This window comes from Lolium rigidum, chromosome 2 (genome assembly GCF_022539505.1).
Source record: "Lolium rigidum isolate FL_2022 chromosome 2, APGP_CSIRO_Lrig_0.1, whole genome shotgun sequence".
In the NCBI taxonomy this organism is placed as follows: domain Eukaryota; kingdom Viridiplantae; phylum Streptophyta; class Magnoliopsida; order Poales; family Poaceae; genus Lolium; species Lolium rigidum.
Genome location: NC_061509.1, coordinates 231,419,331 through 231,440,131, shown reverse-complemented (window position 1 = coordinate 231,440,131; position 20,801 = coordinate 231,419,331). Strand labels below are relative to the sequence as shown.

General features: G+C 47.4%; 2 protein-coding genes across 4 annotated transcripts; both read left to right on the top strand.

Annotated features, from left to right (window-relative positions):
* The first annotated feature begins 888 nt into the window (after positions 1 to 888).
* LOC124693098 (pyruvate dehydrogenase E1 component subunit alpha-1, mitochondrial) lies at positions 889 to 4,786 on the top strand. The gene is made up of 8 exons (XM_047226552.1): positions 889 to 1,573; positions 1,668 to 1,747; positions 2,341 to 2,418; positions 3,373 to 3,468; positions 3,557 to 3,628; positions 3,761 to 3,814; positions 3,904 to 3,969; positions 4,443 to 4,786. The coding sequence occupies exons 1-8, from the start codon at positions 889 to 891 to the stop codon at positions 4,485 to 4,487; spliced, it is 1,176 nt and encodes a 391-aa protein (XP_047082508.1). The 3' UTR covers positions 4,488 to 4,786.
* A 5,603-nt stretch (positions 4,787 to 10,389) lies between these two features.
* LOC124693097 (disease resistance protein RGA5-like) lies at positions 10,390 to 15,456 on the top strand. Of its 3 annotated transcripts, none has more exons than XM_047226550.1 (4): positions 10,390 to 10,492; positions 11,154 to 12,074; positions 13,050 to 14,697; positions 14,839 to 15,456. In XM_047226550.1, the coding sequence occupies exons 2-4, from the start codon at positions 11,254 to 11,256 to the stop codon at positions 14,929 to 14,931; spliced, it is 2,562 nt and encodes an 853-aa protein (XP_047082506.1). In that variant the 5' UTR covers positions 10,390 to 10,492; positions 11,154 to 11,253; the 3' UTR covers positions 14,932 to 15,456. The 3 variants fall into 3 exon arrangements, with proteins under 3 accessions (XP_047082506.1, XP_047082505.1, XP_047082507.1); XM_047226549.1 differs by having other exon boundaries at positions 11,151 to 12,074; XM_047226551.1 differs by having other exon boundaries at positions 11,151 to 12,074; positions 13,050 to 14,719; positions 14,839 to 14,947.
* The last annotated feature ends 5,345 nt before the right edge of the window (positions 15,457 to 20,801 follow it).

The window sequence follows — 20,801 nt, the reverse complement described above, 5'->3', positions numbered from 1 at the left end:
GTACATAAAAACAGTATTGAGTTATTATTTTTTGTATGAAAACACTTTTGAAGTTAAGCAAACTGAAAACACCTGTCAAGTTAAGTTGTGAAATCACTGAGTTGCATCCTTCCAGCCATGTATTTTTTTTTCTTTTTTTTTTTGGCGAGAAATGTTTTTTTTTTCAATTCAAGCAAAATGTTAGGAAGGGAACAAAAAAAGGGAACTCATGTTGTGATAACTGGTAAGCTGTATTTGCTTGATGTAGACAATGCTGAAGGAGGCATGAAAGTGATGGTTGATTGAGCCAAGTTATAGAACTGCCCCCTGGCCATTGCCAGGGTTGTTCCACTTGTTTATGATGCAGAGGATTGGTTGGTTTAGCTTTGTCCTCCTAATAACTAAACCCAAAATATTCCCAACGTCATGGACAGCGGCACTGCAATAATTCTTAGCTGAACTTTAAGCGATGTTCCCAACTGCAGCATGATGCAATTGGTCTAAAAAAAACATAGAACACGGTTCTTATTCTTTATTTTTTAGATTCTGCTCAATCTTTTAAAGAACTCCTGATGCAATTGGCGTAAAAAATTCATGCAGCAATGTCGTCTTCTCAAGTTTTTAGAGGATCTTAATCCATGTTGTGATTTTTTGCATCATCATATAGAAGTCAAATCTGGGCTTAACCAATAGAATCGCGTTGCACGATCAGGGCCGTACCAGATCGCGCCGCCGGCCCGCCAAGCCCACCCAGCACCAACCCACCATCCTCTTTCTCTCCTTCGCCTCTGCAACCGTCTCCTCCCCTTAATAAGGAGGCAACCACAAGAATAATTTCCCCTTTCCTTTTATCTCTCCCACCTCCCACCCACCCCGGCCCGCCTCCGCCTCCGCCCCGGAACCCTAGCCATGGCCGCGGCCGCGCTCCTCCGCCGCGTCCCCGCCGCGCGCGCCCCCTGCGCGGCCCTCATGGCGGCGGCGCGCCCGATCTCCGACTCCACGGCGCCGCTCACCATCGAGACCTCCATGCCCTTCACGGCCCACATCGTCGACCCGCCCTCGCGCGACGTCGCCACCACCCCCGCCGAGCTCGTCGCCTTCTTCCGCGACATGTCCCTCATGCGCCGCATGGAGATCGCCGCCGACTCGCTCTACAAGGCCAAGCTCATCCGCGGCTTCTGCCACCTCTACGACGGCCAGGAGGCCGTCACCGTCGGCATGGAGGCCGCCATCACCCGCAAGGACTCCATCATCACCGCCTACCGCGACCACTGCATCTACCTCTCCCGCGGCGGCGACCTCGTCACCGCCTTCGCCGAGCTCATGGGCCGCCAGGTCGGGTGCTCGCGCGGCAAGGGCGGATCCATGCATTTCTACAAGAAGGACGCCAACTTCTACGGCGGCCACGGGATCGTCGGCGCACAGGTGCCCCTGGGATGCGGACTCGCCTTCGCGCAGAAGTACAGGAAGGAGGACAGCGTATCCTTCGCGTTGTACGGCGATGGTGCCGCCAACCAGGGCCAGCTCTTCGAGGCGCTCAATATTTCCGCACTGTGGAAGCTGCCCGCCATTCTGGTCTGCGAGAACAACCATTGTAAGTTCCTCCGCCAATTCTACTTGCCAATTGTAGGGATTAAATCCTGGTATACCTGTTTCTGATTTGATGCGATCTGGTTTCCAATGTGCAGATGGGATGGGAACCGCTGAGTGGAGGGCGGCCAAGAGCCCCTCGTACTACAAGCGTGGAGACTATGTGCCTGGACTGAAGGTAATTTCGAATTCCTCTTGTTCGCTTTCCTCATAATCGTGCATGGATTGATGAGGGCATCACGAATTTTATTTATGTGCGGTATGCTTGTTTGCTTTTCGTGGGGATGGTTTGACGGACCTCTCCGTGTCTGTTTTTTTAAGTTGCAGAAGAGGCTGTTACTTGATTGAATGATGTAACCTCCTGTTCAGTATGGTATTTTAGCAGCACATGATTAGCTCTTAAAGCATGTAGGTTAAGAAGAGGACATTACTTGATTGAAGGATATAAACTGTTCAGTATGGTATTTTATCACATGATGATTAGCTGTTAAAACATGCACAGGAAGCAATGCCTTCAATAATTTACTATGGCTCCCTAAAGGCAACTTTAATCTGTCCTGAGTTAATATGTTTGCAAACAGAAGCTACACTGTTGTGTTCTTAGGAGTACCATTTCTCTCCTCTGGCTTATTGTCCATTATGAGTTAAGCTATACTTTGAAGTCTGTTATCTTTTCTTCCTATTTGTGAATTTTTTCTGTTTTAAGCTATACACTCATGTCTGACATACTTTGTATTTCCTATTGACATCGTCAAATTATGTCTGTTGTAGGTCGACGGAATGGATGTTCTTGCTGTGAAGCAGGCTTGCAAATTTGCGAAGGAGCATGCCATTGCAAATGGCCCAATTGTGAGTACACGAGAATCCTTGTTTCTTCTGTAATTTTAAGTTAGAATATCAGAGAGCTTGATGGTTTGTTAGGGGTTTAGCTAGCTCCGTAGGGTCAGTGGCGCTACTAGGCTGTGGCTATTCTTTTGTATTTCTTGGTTAGGTTTGCAATAAGGATCAATGCCTAAGACTATATTAACTTAATTGAGCCGAACTCACATTTTTTCCCGAAAATATATATCTGCTATGCCTAACAAAGGTGTTGGATCTTTCCTGACATTAAAAATCTGTTCGATATCTCCATAGAATTTGGTCTATCAATTGATTGCATGCTAGAGTAGGTTGCTTGAATTATATGTAACGATCTGGTGTTGATTGTGATTTTGGCAGCCGATGTGATGAACATAGGTATGTAATATAGGAGATAGTATGGATTGGAGGCTTAGAACTAAAATAGGTTATATATTCATTGATGATCAATCCATCTAACACAGCGATTCCATCTCTGTTTGCCTTCTATTGTTTCCCATTGAAACTCTTTAAGATTGTTCTGTTACCAGATCCCCAAAGCTACATGTTTGTGCAATGCCAATTTCTGCTAATTTACCCTGTTCACATGTAAAATATGAAAATAATACACACTAGCTTATGTCCTGATTGTTACAGCTTTGAACAATGATTGACACGATGCTAACTTTAATTTATTACTGTCTGCTGATGATACTTTTCATTACTAACTTGCTAATAATGCATGGTCATGAGCTGAACACAGTTGAGTGTGGATGCTTAAATCTCTTTTCTGCTTCACTTCAGTTACAGTTACAGTCATTTTTATATATGGCCGTGATTGTTTCCATATTAGTCTACCTGCTATTAATTATTAGTAACAAATACTATGATTTTATAATGGTTTCGGGTGTGGAGAGATTTTGTTAGTACTGAATGCTGGGTACTAATAAAATTCCTACTATTTAGGTTCTTGAAATGGACACCTACAGATACCACGGCCACTCTATGTCTGACCCAGGAAGCACTTACCGTACCAGGGATGAGATCTCAGGTGTCAGACAGGTTGGAATGTCGTGACCTTTTTAGTTCAAGGTTAAGTGGTAGTGCCAAATGTATTTATTTCAGACAATTATTTTTATGGTCCCAACAGGAGCGTGATCCAATTGAAAGAGTTAGAAAGTTGCTCTTGGCTCATGACCTAGCAACCCCTGCTGAGCTCAAGGTATGAGATTCTGTCGAAAAATGTCAAGCATGTTTACTATGTAAATGGTTTTCATTGAGATTCATACATACAGTATAAGTATTTCATTCAGAGGAGTGTTCTTTTTCTAAGTATAGATCTATGTTTTCTCAGGACATGGAGAAAGAAATTAGGAAAGAAGTCGACACTGCCATCGCTAAGGCCAAGGTTACCATTGCATTTGGACGTACTCTTTTAGCCCAGGTTGAATTGGTTGTGGTTTTTTTACTTACATAAACATCTTTTAATATCTTCAGGAAAGTCCTATGCCCGATGTTTCTGAGCTCTTTACGAATGTATATGTCAAAGGTTTCGGCGTGGAGGTTAGTTGATGTCTAATCTTTTATTTGGCCTCTTCAGAAGTGAATTCACCATTTTTATATTATCTGAAGAGATTCTGGACTTGTCAAACTGGTAGTGGCAGCTTTATCTTGTGATGTGGCATTTTAGTCTAATATCTTGTTTTTTTAAACGAGTTTTTTTGAAACAAATACTATCTTGTTTCTTTTCAGTTGTATTAGTAGTAAGCTACTATACAGGATCGAGATGAGATCTTTTTTTCTTCGATTTTAAACGAGTTTTTTTTGAAACAAATACTATCTTGTTTGTTTTCAGTTGTATTAGTAGTAAGCTACTATACAGGATCGAGATGAGATCTTTTTTTCTTCGATTTTACACGAAACTGTCAATTTTACCACTTACTGAAAGCACCATGTGCTAGATTATGTACTAGTTGAACCATAGTTGCACTATTCAAGGAGATGAACCAGTTCTAACACACTCTTGGATGATGCAGTCATTTGGCGCAGACAGAAAGGAGTTGAGAGCTACACTCCCATAGGTCGCCAACCTGAAGGACACTCTTCTTCTATAGGAGGAGATACCGAGGAGAAATAAGTATTGCTGAACAAAACCCTTGGGCATTGCTGGCAGTTTTTGTTGCAAAACGAACCTGTATAGAGATGCGATGTCAGGAGGATCCGCTCCTTATTTGTTTTGCTTTTTTTTTCCTTTTCTTTTCTGCAATTCAGTTTAACAACTGCTGGTTGGCTTTGTATTGAGGCCAGTGATTTGTCCTGCATAATCGCTTCTGTTTGCAAAATCATGAGGTGGAAAACTAAAAGTTCGCTCCTGTTGCAAGTTTTACTTGCATATTATGCTTGGCAGGCATCCAGTTGCCTTTGCACCTCTATGCAATGTAGTAATTTATCTTTGCAAAATATCATGTTCATCATCAAATACTTCGTCCAAGAGTGTTGTTTTACACGGAGTGTTCTGGATGTCCACATACCTGGATACTTGTCCTGAGAGTATAGGGAGGGGTGTGATGGCTTTGTGGTGGGCTGATTAAGAGGTGCCATGTGGGCTCACGATGGCTGTGTCCCTTCGAGATTACGTGTCGAAATTGCATTCGCCCCTTGGAGCTGTTATGACAGTCCAGAACTCGGCATTTAGAAATTGAAAAGCATGCTCCAGTGACTTGGCTGGGATGGAGGTCTATTTTTTCCCCTGTTTCTCTATTCTTGTGGAGCGCTTGAGGTGAACCGTGAGGGTGGCGGAACAAGGCGATCATCGCTGGAACAACCTGATTGATGGTGGTGGAGAGGGCAACATTTTCTGCGCTGGTGATGTCTCCCATGTGGCGACTGGAAAGAGAACCTGCTCTTTGTGTATGGTGAGTTCGATTCTGCTGCTATTTGGTCATCATATTGATGTCGATTTAGAGTAGATTTTTGTGCTCAATGAGCTGGCAGATAGTAATTTAGAGTATATTTTTGTTCTCAACTTGTTGGTAGCTATTTGGTTTTGTGATTTAGGGTTTAAGAGCATCTCCAGTCGCGTCCCCCAAACCGCGCCGGATTGAGCGTTTGGGGGACGTGTTTCGTTCGTGCCGCGTTTGGGGACGTCGCTCCCCAGTCGCGTCCCCCAAACAAAATTTCGCAAATTTTAAACTTAACTAGATTCGATTAGATTCGTCCAAACTTACATAGATTCGAACGAAATTTGACTAACTTTAAACTAAACCTAATCTAGAACCACTTGCGGCGGCCGGAGGCGTCGTAGTACTGCTGGAAGTTGTACATCTCGTCGGTGACGACCTCCTGCTTGACGCGCTCGTCGACGGGCTCGTCGACGGGCTCGTCCTTCACCAAGCCGCTTGGTCCTGCCTCGCCGTCGTCGGTGAGATCCACCAACGGCTTGCCGGAGTCGCGGATGGACATGGCGATCGCCGCGTCCAGGTCGCCCCTCCATGCGTCCTTGTCGTCCATGGACGCCAAGAACGCCGCCCGCAGCCCTGGGCAGTCCTCGGGGTCGTCGGCCGCCGGCGATGAGCCGCTGCCGCCGCTCGTACTCCGCCGGCAGCGCCGCTCGCGACGCTTCCTCCGGCTCCTCCTTTACCTCCGGCTCGGGATGAGGAGGGCGCCGCCGCGCCTCCCTTGCGGCCGCCGGCTGCCGCTGCCGCCACGCCTCGTGTTGACGGGCGTCGCCGGCTCCTCCTTCACCTCCCGTTTGGGAACGGTGTACGGCGCCGACCGGTAAGACGAGGACGGCGTCGATCGCGCCGGTCCCGAGGAAGAAGAGTGCGAGGAGGACGAGTACGTCGTCCTCCTCGGCTGCCATTGAGGAGACGGCGGCGGCGACGACGGCATCTCCGGCCTTGGAGCGCCGTTGCGGATGCTCGCGGATGACGTTGTCGAGGGTGCGCCCGAACGCCCCGCAACGGGGCGCGACCGTCCTTGTTCCAGCTATTGGGGCCGCCGACGAGGTTGTCGGTGCCGTGCATCTCGATGTCGTACTTCGCCTTGAAGTACGTCGTCCACCGAGCGTCGTTGTTGTCGACCGCCCACGTCGGATCCAACCGCTCCCGGGCGGTGAGTTGAGCCCGACGGGCCTTGACGGCGTCCCACCATTGCTCCGTGCGCGGCTCGGCGGCGGCGGAACGCCAATGCCGTTCACGGCCATCTTCCGCCCGCCGCCGCTTGGCAGCCCGCATGTCCGGCGGGACCGGATACCGGCGCGTGGTACAACGCCCACGCCTCCGCCACGGTGAGGCCGCCGCGGCCGAAGCCGTTCGCCGCGGCGATCTTGCGGGAGGACGAGCTCGACATTTTTTGAGCGGCGAGGAGAAGATCCGGGAGGGGAGGCGGCGGCGACGAGAAGGATTATGAGCGGCGAGAACCGCAGTGGCGTCTTAAAACAAGCGGCGGCAGCGGGTGGTTGCACACAATAACTCCAGCCGCGGACGGCCACGCGGCCATGCACGACGAGACGCGTCCCTGCGTCGCCTGGGAAAACAGGGACGCCATTAACGTCGCTTGACCAAAGGTAGGCGACGGGGTTTTAGCCTTCCTGTGCCGCTGACGGGTCGAGCCCACGTCGGTTCGCCTAGCTTTTCGTTGTGTCCGGCGTCCCCGGTGCGTCCCCTGTGGGACGGGGACGGGCTCGGGGCGCCGGACACCGTATCGGGCCGCGCCGGACAAAAAAACGCTTTGGGGGACGCGGCTGGAACGCATTTTCTGTCCGGCGCGCCCTAAATCCCTTTGGGGGACGCTTTGGGGGACGCGGGTGGAGATGCTCTAAGCTGGGCCAAAGGTCTGAAGATTTTTTGCTTTTGTTCAGTGCGTAGAGGAAGGAAATGATATTTTTACCGCGGAGGTGATCTATGAAGGTTTTTTTGTTGGTTGTGGTTGCAGTAGGGCACGTTGATGGGCACAAAGTGTGCTATGACGATTGTGATGCTGATACTTGGTCCTCTCTGCGGTTTCAAGACATAATTAAGCAAATAGGGTACAAGGTTGCAGGCAGCATGGATGTCTACTCTCCTTGGTCTGATCTTGCCAAATTTCACCAATTTTTTTTTTCAAATGCTCCTCATATACATCCTCCCATTTTCAGAAGTTGTAACCACCTTTATGCGTCTGCAACAAGCAAATAAAATAGAAATCATAAGCTAAATTTTAGATAGAAAACAAAAAAAGAAGAGGGAGCACATACCCATGATTCGGGCACTTGTAGAAAGTTGCCACTGTCGCAGATCACCAGCGGGAAACGTGACAACATGTGCTTCGACGAGCTTCCGCTATTGCCATCGCCACCCATGAGAAGAGAAAAGACGAAGCAGACGAGGGTGCTGGAGCTTGCCTATGAATGGAGTCAACAACATAGACGAGCGGGATGAAGGGGGCAACAACATCGAGCTCCAGCCGTCGCCGTTCACTCGCCGACGATGACAAATCCCTCGATTTATGGTTTGGAACGGGAAATTGCGCTGATTAGAACCAGTACGTCAGACCTTGCCCGCAACCGTTTGGGGCCACCATGATGCGCCGTCGTAGGTCTACCGTATTGTCACGTCACTGCAATATGTATACCGTATGTGGCTGTTCAAAACAAGTTCTGGGACTGTTTTGGTGTGCTTAGAGCATCTCCAGCCCGTTCAAACCTCCGGGTGAAAATCCGGATATAACAAACATCGGATTGGATGTAAAAAGGCCGTGGGGGACAACATTTTTCCAGTCGCACCCCCGGCATTCGCCCATCAGCAGCGATAGATTTAAAAAATCGTCTTCCCGCTACACAAAAGAATCATTTCGGCGGTGACGGCGTAAACCCGGCCATGCCGGCGGCGTAGGTGTCATGGAACATGGCCGTGGCCGGCGACGCCGGCGAGAAGGAACGAGAGCCGATCATACTTTGGATCGGCCATGGCCCGGGGAATTGGGCGATGCGCGGCTGGCCGAAGTTGATGGACACCAGCCTCGCCTGTTCGTCCGCCGCCACCACCCTCTTCGCGTTGCACTTCTTCATCCTCTCCGCCCGACCGCGAGTTTCGTTCCGCCGCCGCTCCACATCCGCCGCCCACTCCGCGTTTGAGATGCCCGGCAACCTATGTTTTGGCGCCCGCGGCTTCCTCGCCTTCGGAGCGCAATCGGCGGCGAGCTTCTTCGGCGGCATGGTGGTGGAAGGGAAGAGGAGGAGCTGCAACTGTGGGGGAGAATGGCGGTAGCTCCTCCGAAATTCTGCGGGGAAAATGGTTCTATGCGGCGCATTTTGGAGGGAAAACGAAATTCATGGAGGGAACTACCAATTCTGTAGCGGACAACGCGGGCCCGCTCGACGTTTCGCGCGTTTTGTTTCGTCCGGAGTCCCCGACCGGGCCTCGGGAACCCGGGGATGGCCTGAGATCTCCGAACGGATGAAAGGCCTAATCCGAGCGAAAACGAGGAGCCGGGGGCGCAGCTGGGCCGTTTTCGTCCATCCGGATGAAAAAAAAGGCGTTCTGGAAGCCTCGTCGGGGAGACGGCTGGAGATGCTCTTACTATTTTATACTCCCTCCTTTCCTTACTAACTGACTTTAATTTAGTACACCCTCCATTCCATCAAATTTGTCTAAAATTTGTAAAGATTTAGATATATTTAGTATTTTTTCATCCCACAAAAGTAGTTTGAGAATTATCAAAATTTAAAGTACCTAAACGACACTAGATAGTGTTTAGATACATTTAAATTTTATCAAATATTATACCATCTCCAGTCGCATCCCTCAAAGCGTCCCCAAAGGTTTTTTTTTTGGGTTGGGGGGGGGGGGAGGGCGCCGGACATTTTTTTGGTCCCAGTCCCTCGCCCCAAACGCCTCTTCTGTCCGCGCGGTCCAATACGGTGTCCGGCGCTCCGAGCCTGTCCCAGCTCCATAAAGGATGCTTCGGGCACGCCGGATAGAGCGAGAAGCCGGGGAGTGGCGGACCCGACGGGTCATTAACCCATTGAAATATAATTAGTCTCCCGCTACCAAATGATTTCACCCCTCCCGCCAATTAATTTCTCCCTCCCGCCGCCGCTATTCTCTCCCGTCAAGAAGAGAAGATGGAGCTCAAGAAATGCAAGGAGGACTTCTCCCTATTGACCGCGTTGACAGCTGGAATGTCTCCCCGGACGCTGGAAGCGTACAACTTCTACAAAGGCATGATCATCGACGACATCCAAACCAAAATAGCGGCGGCCGAGGCAGCGGCAGCAACCCCGCCCCCGGAGGCAACGACGACACCAGCAGGCGTGTCGTCGACAACGTCTGCTAGTACACCGACGTCCGCGGCATCGGCATCAGCGTCGGCCTCAGCGACGGAGCAACCAGATCGGGCAAATCACGACGAGGTTGTCGTGCTCGACGGGCCTAGTCAACTTAGTATGCGCTGCCGGCGTCACCGAACTCCTTCTTATAAATTATGTTCAATTTGCTTATTTGCACCCCTGGTCTATAATATGATCGCGGCTACTTTGATTATGATGACTTCAACGAAAACGATCTCTTTTAAATGTGAAATATTTAAATTTATGTTTAGGCGTTGAGGGACCCGACTCAGCAGCGATGTGTGACATGAAGAAACAACGTCTCCAAACACTCGATCCGTCGTGATTGAAGGTATGCTTTAGAATACGCGACTGAAGATTAGACAAGCTTGATGGGAGTATGAAAAAACGGACCCTTTGGACGATAATGGAGTATTCAACCGCATCAAATCGGTTGGTGAAGTTCTCTTTTTGTCGGGACGAGTGCCTCCACGATCCAATTCAGGCAGCCAAGAGCCAACGACTACCGTTGACGAGTGGGACGAGTGTGCCCCCGCCTGCAACTTTCCCCTTCCCGTCCCCTTCTCCAGCTTCCATTTCCAATCTCCCTCTGGAAAGCCACGCCGCCGTCGCCTGACCCACGCGTGAGCCGCTGCCAAGTGCCAGCTGAGACAGTCCCGTGCGCGCCGCCTTCCAGATCCTGCGCGGCGCTGGTTGAGCCCCTCGCCGCCCACCCTCGAAGCGTCGCGCCGTCAAAAAGACGCGTGCGTGGTGAAGGTGGGTTTCCCTCTCCTCATTTTGGTTGTTCTGAAACCGAGCGCGCGCGCTGTGCGCGGCGAGCCGGCGACACGGAACTATTTTGTACTACTCAGATTAGATGAGAGTGGACAAATGGAAGCCCAGCTACATGTAGCCAATGATTATTTTGTACTAGATTATTTTAAAAATTGCGAAAATTATATTTTTAAGTTTTGAAAATTCTGAAAAAAGGCCTGGAGGTAGCCAATGATGGAATCTACAAACGTGCAAAATCTTAATGTGAAATTCTTAGTACTTTAGGCTACAAAAAAATGACAAATGTGTGGATCTGAGAATAATGAATAGTGCACATTTCAAAACTATAAAACCTGTCAGATTTTCTCATTTTTGTGTAGTCTACAATACAAAGAATTTCACATTGAGATTTTGGATGTTTGTAGATTTCATCATTGTCTACACCTACGAATGTTTTCACTTTTTTCTAAAACTTAAAACTATGATTTCCGAATTTTTGAAAATAAAGGGCAACATAGAGCTCGGTCTCCGTTTGCAGTTTTCGTAGATTACGGTTCTATAATCAGTTGAGGTGCCGGTAACGGTAGATCAGGGATTTTTTTTTGTCGAGGTTTTGACTTTGTTACCCTCCTGAATCCTGACTAATTGTGTATCTTATCAGCAGTCCTGCCTAATCTTTCCCGCGATTATCCTCCACAAAATACGACGCCAAGGTTGCTGCTTGCCCAAACACCAGCAACCACTGAGAGCTACCGCGACCAAGCATGACTGAGCTCATCACCGGGGCGATGGGCACACTCCTGCCCAAGCTTGGCGAACTGCTGACGAAGGAGTACAAGCTGCAAAAGGGAGTCAGGGGTGAGATCATGTTCCTGAAAGCCGAAATGGAGAGCATGCAGGCCGCACTCCTCAAGGTCTCCGACGCTCCCATCGACCAGCCACCGGATAACCAAGTCAAGATCTGGGCAAAGGCCGTCAGAGATTTGTCTTATGATCTTGAGGACAGCATCGACAGATATATGGTGCGTGTTGACACCCATGAGCCTCATAGTTTCATGGGCTATGTCCATCGAAGCCTCAACTTGCTAACAAAGGGCAAGATTCGACACAAGATCGGCGTCGATATCAAAGGCATCAAGAGCCGCATCAAGGAGATCAGTGAGCAGCGTGATAGGTACAAAATTGATAATATAGGTTCCAAGCCTATTGGTCCAACCGTTGACAGCCTTCGCCTATCAGCTCTGTACGACAATGCTGCAGATCTTATTGGTATCGAAGAGAAGAGCGAAGTGCTACTGCAGATGCTGAAGGACGGGGGCGAGTTATCGGAGAAGCAACTTAAGATGGTCTCTATTGCTGGTTTCGGAGGATTAGGCAAGACAACTCTTGCCAATGTGGTGTATCAGAAGCTTAAGCCTCAGTTTGATTGTTGCGCTTTTGTTTCCGTCTCTCTTACTCCTAACATGAAGAAGATATTTGAAAACTTGCTCAATCAACTTGATAAGAAGAACATGAACATTGGGAAGGACAACTGGGACCAGGAACAACTCATCAGGGAACTACGTGAATTCCTTCAGAACAAGAGGTATTGCCTATGCACCATAAGTATGATTGGTTTGTTTTTGTTCACCTATGAATATTTTAGCATTACTTTGGTTTGGTTTTGTTGACCTATGAATATTTTAGCATTACATTATGAAGTTTTTTAAGACTCTCCCAACTCATTTCTGTTAATTTATCGTTATCATATGATGCTTGATATTCCTATTGTTACCACATAAGAGGAAAGAGGTCCTACATCTGCCGCCGGGATCTAATAAAAACATTTCAGTGTAATACAATGAAACAATTTGAATAGGAATTCATCCCTCGGATCATTTCTTATCATTAAGTAGTACCGTGTCAAAGACAAACATGAAGGTTCCTAAAAAGTAAGCACAAATTTATGTAAGTTTAGAAATAAAATATAAGAAAAGAAGAATAAGCAACCAGAAATTAAAGTGCAGCAATCTGAATTTCGGAGATAAATGTCTCCAACTAATTACAACATATTCAACGCTTCATGCTTGAGTATGAAAGGTTTACTTTAACATATTACTTTGGTTTCATTATGAGACCCATTGAATGTTGTGCAGTTATTTGAGAGACTACTATATGATATATGAGTATCCTTTTGTGGCCGCTGTTTTTTTTGGCACAACAGTACCCACGCCAATATAGTTATTTATGCGGTCATGACACTGTTTGGACATGAGCAGGACACATCATGGAATACAAAAGATTAGAAGAGGCTCTCTGGAATTGGTTATTCTCATAACATGTTATCTCTTTATCCCCGTCCTTTAATGCATGAGATACAATTTGGTATCCTGAAAAATAGTTGCAAATTGACCATATAGTAATAACACTATAACATGTATGGTTACTTTTTTAATATTTTTGAGTTTTCAAATGCACTTGTGAATGCCTTTTTTTAAAAGGGCTCACATGAGCCTGGGAGCCAAATATCCAGGACACACGCAACATTACTAATATATTTTCTTTTGGTGTTGTTTCTTAGGTACCTCATTGTTATTGATGACATGTGGGACAAAACTGCGTGGAAAATCGTTAAGCGTGCTCTGATTGAGAATGAATATGGAAGTAGGGTACTTGCAACAACTCGCAATCTTGATATTGCCAAAGAAGTTGGTCATGTTTATCAGCTAGAATCTCTTTCCATTGTTGACTCAAGAAAGTTATTCTACCAAAGAATATTTGGCGGCGAGGAAAAAGGCATCCCTTTACAATTGGACCAAATAGCCACGAGCATTTTAAAGAAATGTGGTGGAATACCATTAGCTATCGTTACAATTGCCAGCTTACTGGCAAGTAAAGAGGGGAACACAAATGCATATGAGTATTGGTCAATGGTGTACCAGTCTATGGGTTCAGGGCTACAAAATAGTCTTGATGATTTGAGGAATATGATGAGGATATTATCAGTCAGTTACTATGATCTACCACCACATCTTAAGACTTGTTTATTGTATCTAAGTCTGTATCCAGAGGATTATAAGATTGAAACCACCATACTGATATGGAAATGGGTGGGTGAAGGTTTTGTGAAAAAGGAACATGGGAAGAATCCCTACAAAGTAGGAGAACATTACTTGGTTGAGCTCATCAATAGAAGTTTGCTCCAACCGGCATACATTGACAGTAATAAAATAGTGACATCTTGTCGTGTACATGATATGGTGCGTGACCTCATCACTTCCTTTTCAAATGACGAAAACTTCCTAACAAGATTAGGTGATCAGCAGCTCGTTTCTGTACCAAGTAAATTCCGTCGACTATCCCTCCAAACAAGCAATGGAGAGGTCATTCAGCTGCCAACTGAGAGCCTGTCCCATGTGAGGTCACTTACTGTGGCAAATTCAGCTTTCAGCTTGTTGCCAACACTTTCGGGTTTTCTTGTCCTGCGTGCATTGGATTTTAGTGGTTGCCGTGAGGTGGATGATGATCATTTAAAGGATATTTGCAATTTGTTCCATCTGAGGTATTTGCGCCTACATCAGACATCTGTCAAGAAGATCCCAAGGGAGATTGGGAATCTACGATTTTTGGAGGTGCTGGATATGAGTGACACAGAGCTGAAAGAAGAGCTGCCATCAACCTTTGTGCGACTAACACAACTGGTGTTACTTGACATGCCCAAAGGTATCATCTGTGCAGTACCAAGATTGATTCCCTCACTATCCTCCCTTTCCTTCCTACGCATCGCAGTGGAAACCTTGGGAGAGGAGGACCTTCAAGTTCTTGGGAGCATGCCGTCGCTCAGTGACCTCGACATATGGGTGAATGACCCCAGAAAAGGCAGAGATGGAAGATTGATCATTGACAATGGTTATCGATTTCGGTGTCTAACAAAGCTCAGTATTGGGGGTAGAACTGACGATATGGAATTGGTGTTTACACAAGGAGCCATGCAACAGCTCCGAACCCTCAAGTTATGTTTCAGAGTGCGTGACATCATGCGTCAATACGGTGGCCTGGGCCTGGAGAACCTCTCTTCGCTTGAACATGTCTGTGTACAAACCATAAGCCAGGACATGGCGGAGGATAATGCTGTGTCCAGTGCAATTCTCAAATCGCTCAACATGAACCCCAATAAGCCCACACTCGAGGTGAAGAATATTCTCAGTGAATTAATATTACAATTGAAGGTACAAACTTATTAAGCAAAACGTATATTGTTCAACCAGTTAGTTTTGTATTTCCCTACTACATTCATCTTTTACTTCACTTTGTCAGTTTTTCGAAATGTATCTATCTATTTGCCCCACTAATTACAACTACAATGACAGGATATTATCAAGGATCTTAGCAAGTTATCACCTCAGATGCAAAATGAACTATCACTCCCTGCGTGGCTGCGTCATGAACATTCTGGTTTCTGAACAGGATCAGAGAAGCAGCCTGGTTTCTGGAGGGAGCGATCGATCAATCCATGCTTGCATTTTCCTTGCTTGTTGGTGCTGTGCCTCGTTGGGCCTAGGAAAGAGCCCGGGTGGTGCTTTGCACGTTGCATCATTTATCGGGGGTTCGATCTGCTCTTTCCTACTAGCGTTATTTTGCTGCGGGCTAGCGTGTGCAGAGGTTTTCGGCCAGAGGTGCTGGCGTCAGTTGGCCTCGGCCCAACGCTCTAGCTCCATCCCGGAGATGCCCAAATATCTTGTGAACTGAATGTATAAGTTAGGAGCACGGTTCACTTGAGCACTGTTTTACATATCTAAGTGGATAATAAAGCATTGTACATTGATTGCCAAACTGAATTCAGAGTGGCAATTAGATGTAAAGAAGCACATGGCTCACGTTAGAGTTAATTTGCATCGCACACTGCAGATTAATCTACAACGTCAATCCCTTGAGCACTGTAAATGCGAAGTGGAGAGTAAGCATCATAATTTGTGAACAGAGTGCCAAATTGGGTCGAAAAAACATCCCTAGAGTTACTTGCATCCTGATGCAGATTAATAGGCAGCGTCAGTGTCACACGCGATGCAAATGTAGTAGTTCTTGCAGAGCAATCCGATAGCCCAGAGAGACAAGTACACAAGCATCTCCCCATGATACTATACTAGTAATGCGTGAATAGCAATGTGTAGTGAGAACTAGTAGGGACAGAGATTTGGTGCTACTAGGCACCAGTGCTCCTGCTATTTTAGAAAACATAAAAATCCTATTTATGTGTTTCAAAAAAATTTGAAAAAAAAATCATGGTGTAGCCAATGAATTATCCCATAAATGAAAGAAATTTCAATTTCAAAAACAAAAAATTATGGGCTACACAAAAATAATAAATGTGTGGATCTGGGTATGCATATTTCAAATCTCCAAATTTCAACAGATTTTGTCTTTTTGTGTAGTCTACAATATAAAAAATTTCATATTAAAAGTTTACACGCTCGTAGGTTACGTTATTTGTTATGTCTAGATTTATTTTCAGATTTTTTTGAAACAAATATGTATGAGTTTCGAATTTTTTAAATAGCAGGAGCACTAGTGCCCATGAACCAAATACACTTTTCGGAACTAGTAGGGAGTAGTATGGCTATTTGAATGGAACTAAGGAGTAGAGGATCGGAAAGTGTCTCACACATGGGCATCAATGCTCTCTTCAGTTTCAGATTTTTTGAAAATTTTAAAACCTCACGTTTCTAAGTCTTAAAAGATTATAGCTTTAAATATATAGATAGATATATATGGGAGGGGTGTATGCAAAAAAACTTCCGTTAAAAATTATTGTATCCCAAATACTGGCACATCATTTCTATTTCCAATTTTCTGTGGTATCTTTTCTTCTACACCGAGGAATAAACTGCCGCGCCAACCTTCCTAGTATGGATAATATTCATCTGCGTTTACCAGCTTACAAATTTTCAGTACCATAAACTTGGCCGGAGGCCGAAGCTAAGGTAGACATTGGCAAGACGGTAATCACACCTTCTTAACGCCTAAGCAACTAGCCTATATACATTGTCACAAGCATAATAGTAGGTTCAGCAGCTACCCAGAACCCTAGAAGAACAACAGAACAACGGAAGAACAACACGTCAGATACAACGTAAACAAAGAGTAAAAGCCTCTAAGAACCGGCTTCTTAATCCATGACGCCTTGTTCCTGTCTCTCCTGCTAGTTTCCTTCGCTGCTGCATAAGAAAACAAGGTTTGAGTTGGATCGGTGTTGCCTTTGATATCGAAGAATTGCACAAGACGTACAACAACATGATCCCTCCGGAACTGAATAGTAACATATAAGACTGAATGAACCCTTCCACAATAGTATTAGCACGTTATCTTCATTTTAGCTATTAGATTGTATCTGCCATATCCAGCTGACACGTACCTTGCAATTTAGGAAGTTGATGAGCGCATGTTAATTCGGGAAACTAGTTGTCCTCGCCTCCAGGTGCTCGCCGGCGAAGGAAGACATGGGTGAGCACGGTCTTGGACTGCAGCGACGCCTTCAGTATCTCTGTACACTGCAGTTGCAAAGTCCAATAGAGGAATCACTCAGTTGCATTTGATAGTTTTGAAGTGTAAAGTGTAAACACCATGATTAATTTGCCCTATATGTTCTCCCAACCTCGGTGAGCCCAAGCTGCACTTCCAACTCCTGGAGCGCGTCGACGTTCCCCGCACCGAGGGCCGTCAACAATGCTATATCTATATGCTCACCAGCCGTCGTCGGCCCGGGCATGACGCGGAGGTCGTCCGTGACGACATACCTGGACCCTTCTCCGCCCCGAACGAACCCCACGTCGCCCGCCGCCGACGACCCGGGCGGCACGTACCGCGCCGACGCCGTCAGCGGTTTGCCGCAGGACGGGCAGATTGTGCCTGTGTCGTCCGTTACGTTCCTGGAGCTGCAGGTGAAGCGGTAGATGGAGTTGGAGCAGGTGTAGAGCTTCCTCTGCTGGTGGAAGCTGAGCTTGGCGCTCGCCGCTGGCGGGGAGAGAACGGTGGGCTGGAGAAGGGTCTCCCTGGCCGCCGCGCCGGTGTGGACGTGCGCCGGGTCCAGCTGCCCCACGCTGACGTAGAGGTTGCCGACGCAGCCGCCCGTGCCGCCGAGAGCGCGGCGAGCAGCCTGTCCGCCCTGCCGAGGGGCAGGGCGAGGAGGGAGAAGAGGAAGTCGACCACGTCCTTGCCGGCCTCCGCGAACACCACGCGCCCCGCGCCGACGTCCACGAAGAGCTTCATGCTCGCCGGCGAGCTTGTTACCATTGTGGTGTCGCTGGGGACTTGGGTCGTGCTCTGGCCTGTGGGCATCCTCGGTGCTCCCTGTGTTTGCGAGGTGGAGCTTGGCATGGAGAGGACCATTCGTGCGTGCGACACGTGGGCAGCATGTAGTTCCAGGTGGCGAGTTACCAGAGAGTGGGATTGCAGTTAAATTCCCAGCGTGAGGTTCACGCGACAGACCAGTAAATGCGGAACTGCAAAATCTTTTTTTTTTTTTTTTTGAACAGGGGATGGTCCCGGAGGGACCTAGAAGCTTTCATGGATCGGTGGCAAGTTTACAAAGAGGACCACAAGGAAAAATGAAATTACAACCAGATCCAAACTATTTGCACTATGGACCCTGAAAGATGAACAGGAAAAGCCATCGGGTCCGGCTCCGTCACCACCGCATCGCCATGTCGCAGCGCAGCAAAGATCCTCGCCGCCGGGGACTGTACTACTTGGGACGAGGCTCCAGGAGCCAACTGAGCTGCAACAAAGGGGCCTCCGCATCGGCATAGCAGCCTGGAGGTTGTTGATCTTCGCCTTCAATCGTCGGCCGAACGAACCGAAACCAACAGAAGGGGAGGGAGTGGTCGCCTGCCGACCTCCTTGAGCGGCTGCGGAAGAATAGCAGCCGAACTTTCACTCCCGGGAGCAGCTTCCAAGCTCCCCGTCGCTGCATCCATGCGCCCGGCGACGAAAAGAAAGGAAATCCCCATCTTCCCCGTCCCCTTGACGAGCGAGAGAACGAGATCTCCAATCCTTGGCCATGGACACAAAATCCACCAAGAGCCACGAGCTTATTTAAGAAGCCCCGGCCAGATCCGCGCCTCACCATCGTCCTCCATGGACGCCAGCAAGGAGAAGGACCTTGCCTCACTCCGGCGCCGCTCGCAGACGCCAAGAGAGAGCTTCCACACGGCATCTTGCCAAAATCCACAAGGGAAAACACAACAACTAGACAAATACTAAGCCTAATACTATAACCGGCGCCATCCCTTTGCCCTTGCCGCGCGGCGTCGCCGGCGGAAAGAGGTCCGGTCCGGCCCGGGAATGCTGTGGAGGAGACCAGAGAACGAGGCTTCGAGAGAGACCCTGAAGAGAGAGAGAGATCAACTAGTTGGTCCTCAGACACGAGTACGAAAAAACCCGGAACTGCAAAATCGACAGTCAGGTTCGATCGATAGCATCCCTGCACCGTGCCTCGAACTCGGGCACATTCAGGACGCGTTTGGTAGGACGCCGTCTTTTCTTAGTAGCTCAATTTAGAGAAAGTACAAGTAAGTTCATAAGGATTAAATTAATTCTAGCAAAGATGTCCGTTCTTTGCAACGGGTTTAAAATAAAATAAAAAATTCATTTTTTTTTCATTTTGATTTTTGGTTTGTCCCATTTTAATATATTTTAACTTTTGTTTTAATTTTAAATCGTAGTAATTTTAAAATTGAAGTGAAAGATGAGAAGCACGTGCAGAACCCCACCACCTCTCATAAACAGATTTTTGTACCTGAAACAACTCGCTCAAGTCCAGCTCTCACTCATAAGATGCACACGCATAGGCAGTCTTGGAGTGCCTGACGGGAACAACATCCCCGCTCAAAGATGATCAAATCTGTTGCTGCAGAGCACCTTCCCTGGAAGTAGGTGTGACCGTGTGAGATTAATGGTGCAGCGTGCTTGGCACTGAAGAACATCGAGGCCTAACCTTCAGCATAAACATCGGGACCTGCTAGTCCAAGCTAGCCTCTCCCGATGCAGGGCCTCTGATCGTCCAGCGCGCATCAACAGCTGGTGGAAGTCCTCCATTGTGACCTGCTACGCCACGTGCTCTACCATCCCCAACACTGGTTGCCAACACAATCGCACATATCGGCGCCGCTGAACCTGAAGATTCGGGTAGACACCAACCCGCAACGGGTCCTGTTTGTGCAGCGGCCAAGGTCGGCGAAGGTTCATCTTCTCCCTCCTGGCCCTTGCTGTCGGTACCACCGTGAGCTAAAAGCTGTTCAGGGTGGCCTCCATGGTTGACAGCGCCTACGAGGCTGCGAAAACTCGCCGCCACTAACGTCCTTGCTCGAAGAATTCATCCAACGCACTCACGCTTAAGGCCAGCAGCCTCGACCTCTCGCATGGCCCGTGTTATTGCCTCATCAGCTTTTTGGCGACGGGATCTGGACAGTGTTCGACGATTTGTTGGTGTACACGGTGGCGGCTCTACCGTTCTGGACAGCGTAGGAAATCGCCTCCGCCAATTCAGCGCCTGCCGTGCCCTCCACCAATTCATGCAGTGTGAATAGCAATGTGTAGTGAGAACTAGTAGGGAGTAGTATGGCTATTTGAATGGAACTAACGAGTAGAGGATCGGAAAGTGTGTTTGACACATGGGCATCAATGCTCTCTTCAGTTTTAGACTTTTGAAAATTTTAAAATCTCACGTTTCTAAGTCTTAAAAAGTTATAGTTTTAAATATACAGATAGATATATGAGAGTGGTGTATGCAAGAAAAAACTTTCGTTAAAAATATTGTATTTTCAACTTTTATCAGAAATTTGTCTTTTTTGTATTTCCCAAAATTTAAAGTATTTTATATCAGGACTTTTTTACACACACTTTTTATGTGCATATCTATCTACATATTTAACACCATAATTTTTAAGGAAATAAAAATATAAGATTTTAGAATAAAAAAAAATGAAGGAAGCACTGGTATTCATGTGCACTAAATTCCTGTCCGTAGATGATGAAATACTCACCAGGGCTGATGACAGCGGCAGCAGTAGCAATATGGGTTTAGGGCGGATTTACCAATCTCTCTGAGTGGATCGAGTATACTCCATACTCTGTTTCTGGTCTGGTAGCCAGCGATATCGCTGAGCAAGCATTTAAAAAAAAAGAGGAGCAGGGTTTGGTTTCCACTTTCCAGGAAAGGCCGAAAAGGTTTGACTTTGCACTTTCGAGCAGGCCCAACCGAGCGGTTTGAAAGCATGTCTTCCGCTGGAGCAGGCCTCTTTTATGACACTGCCCCTTATTTGGGCCTCCACTGTGT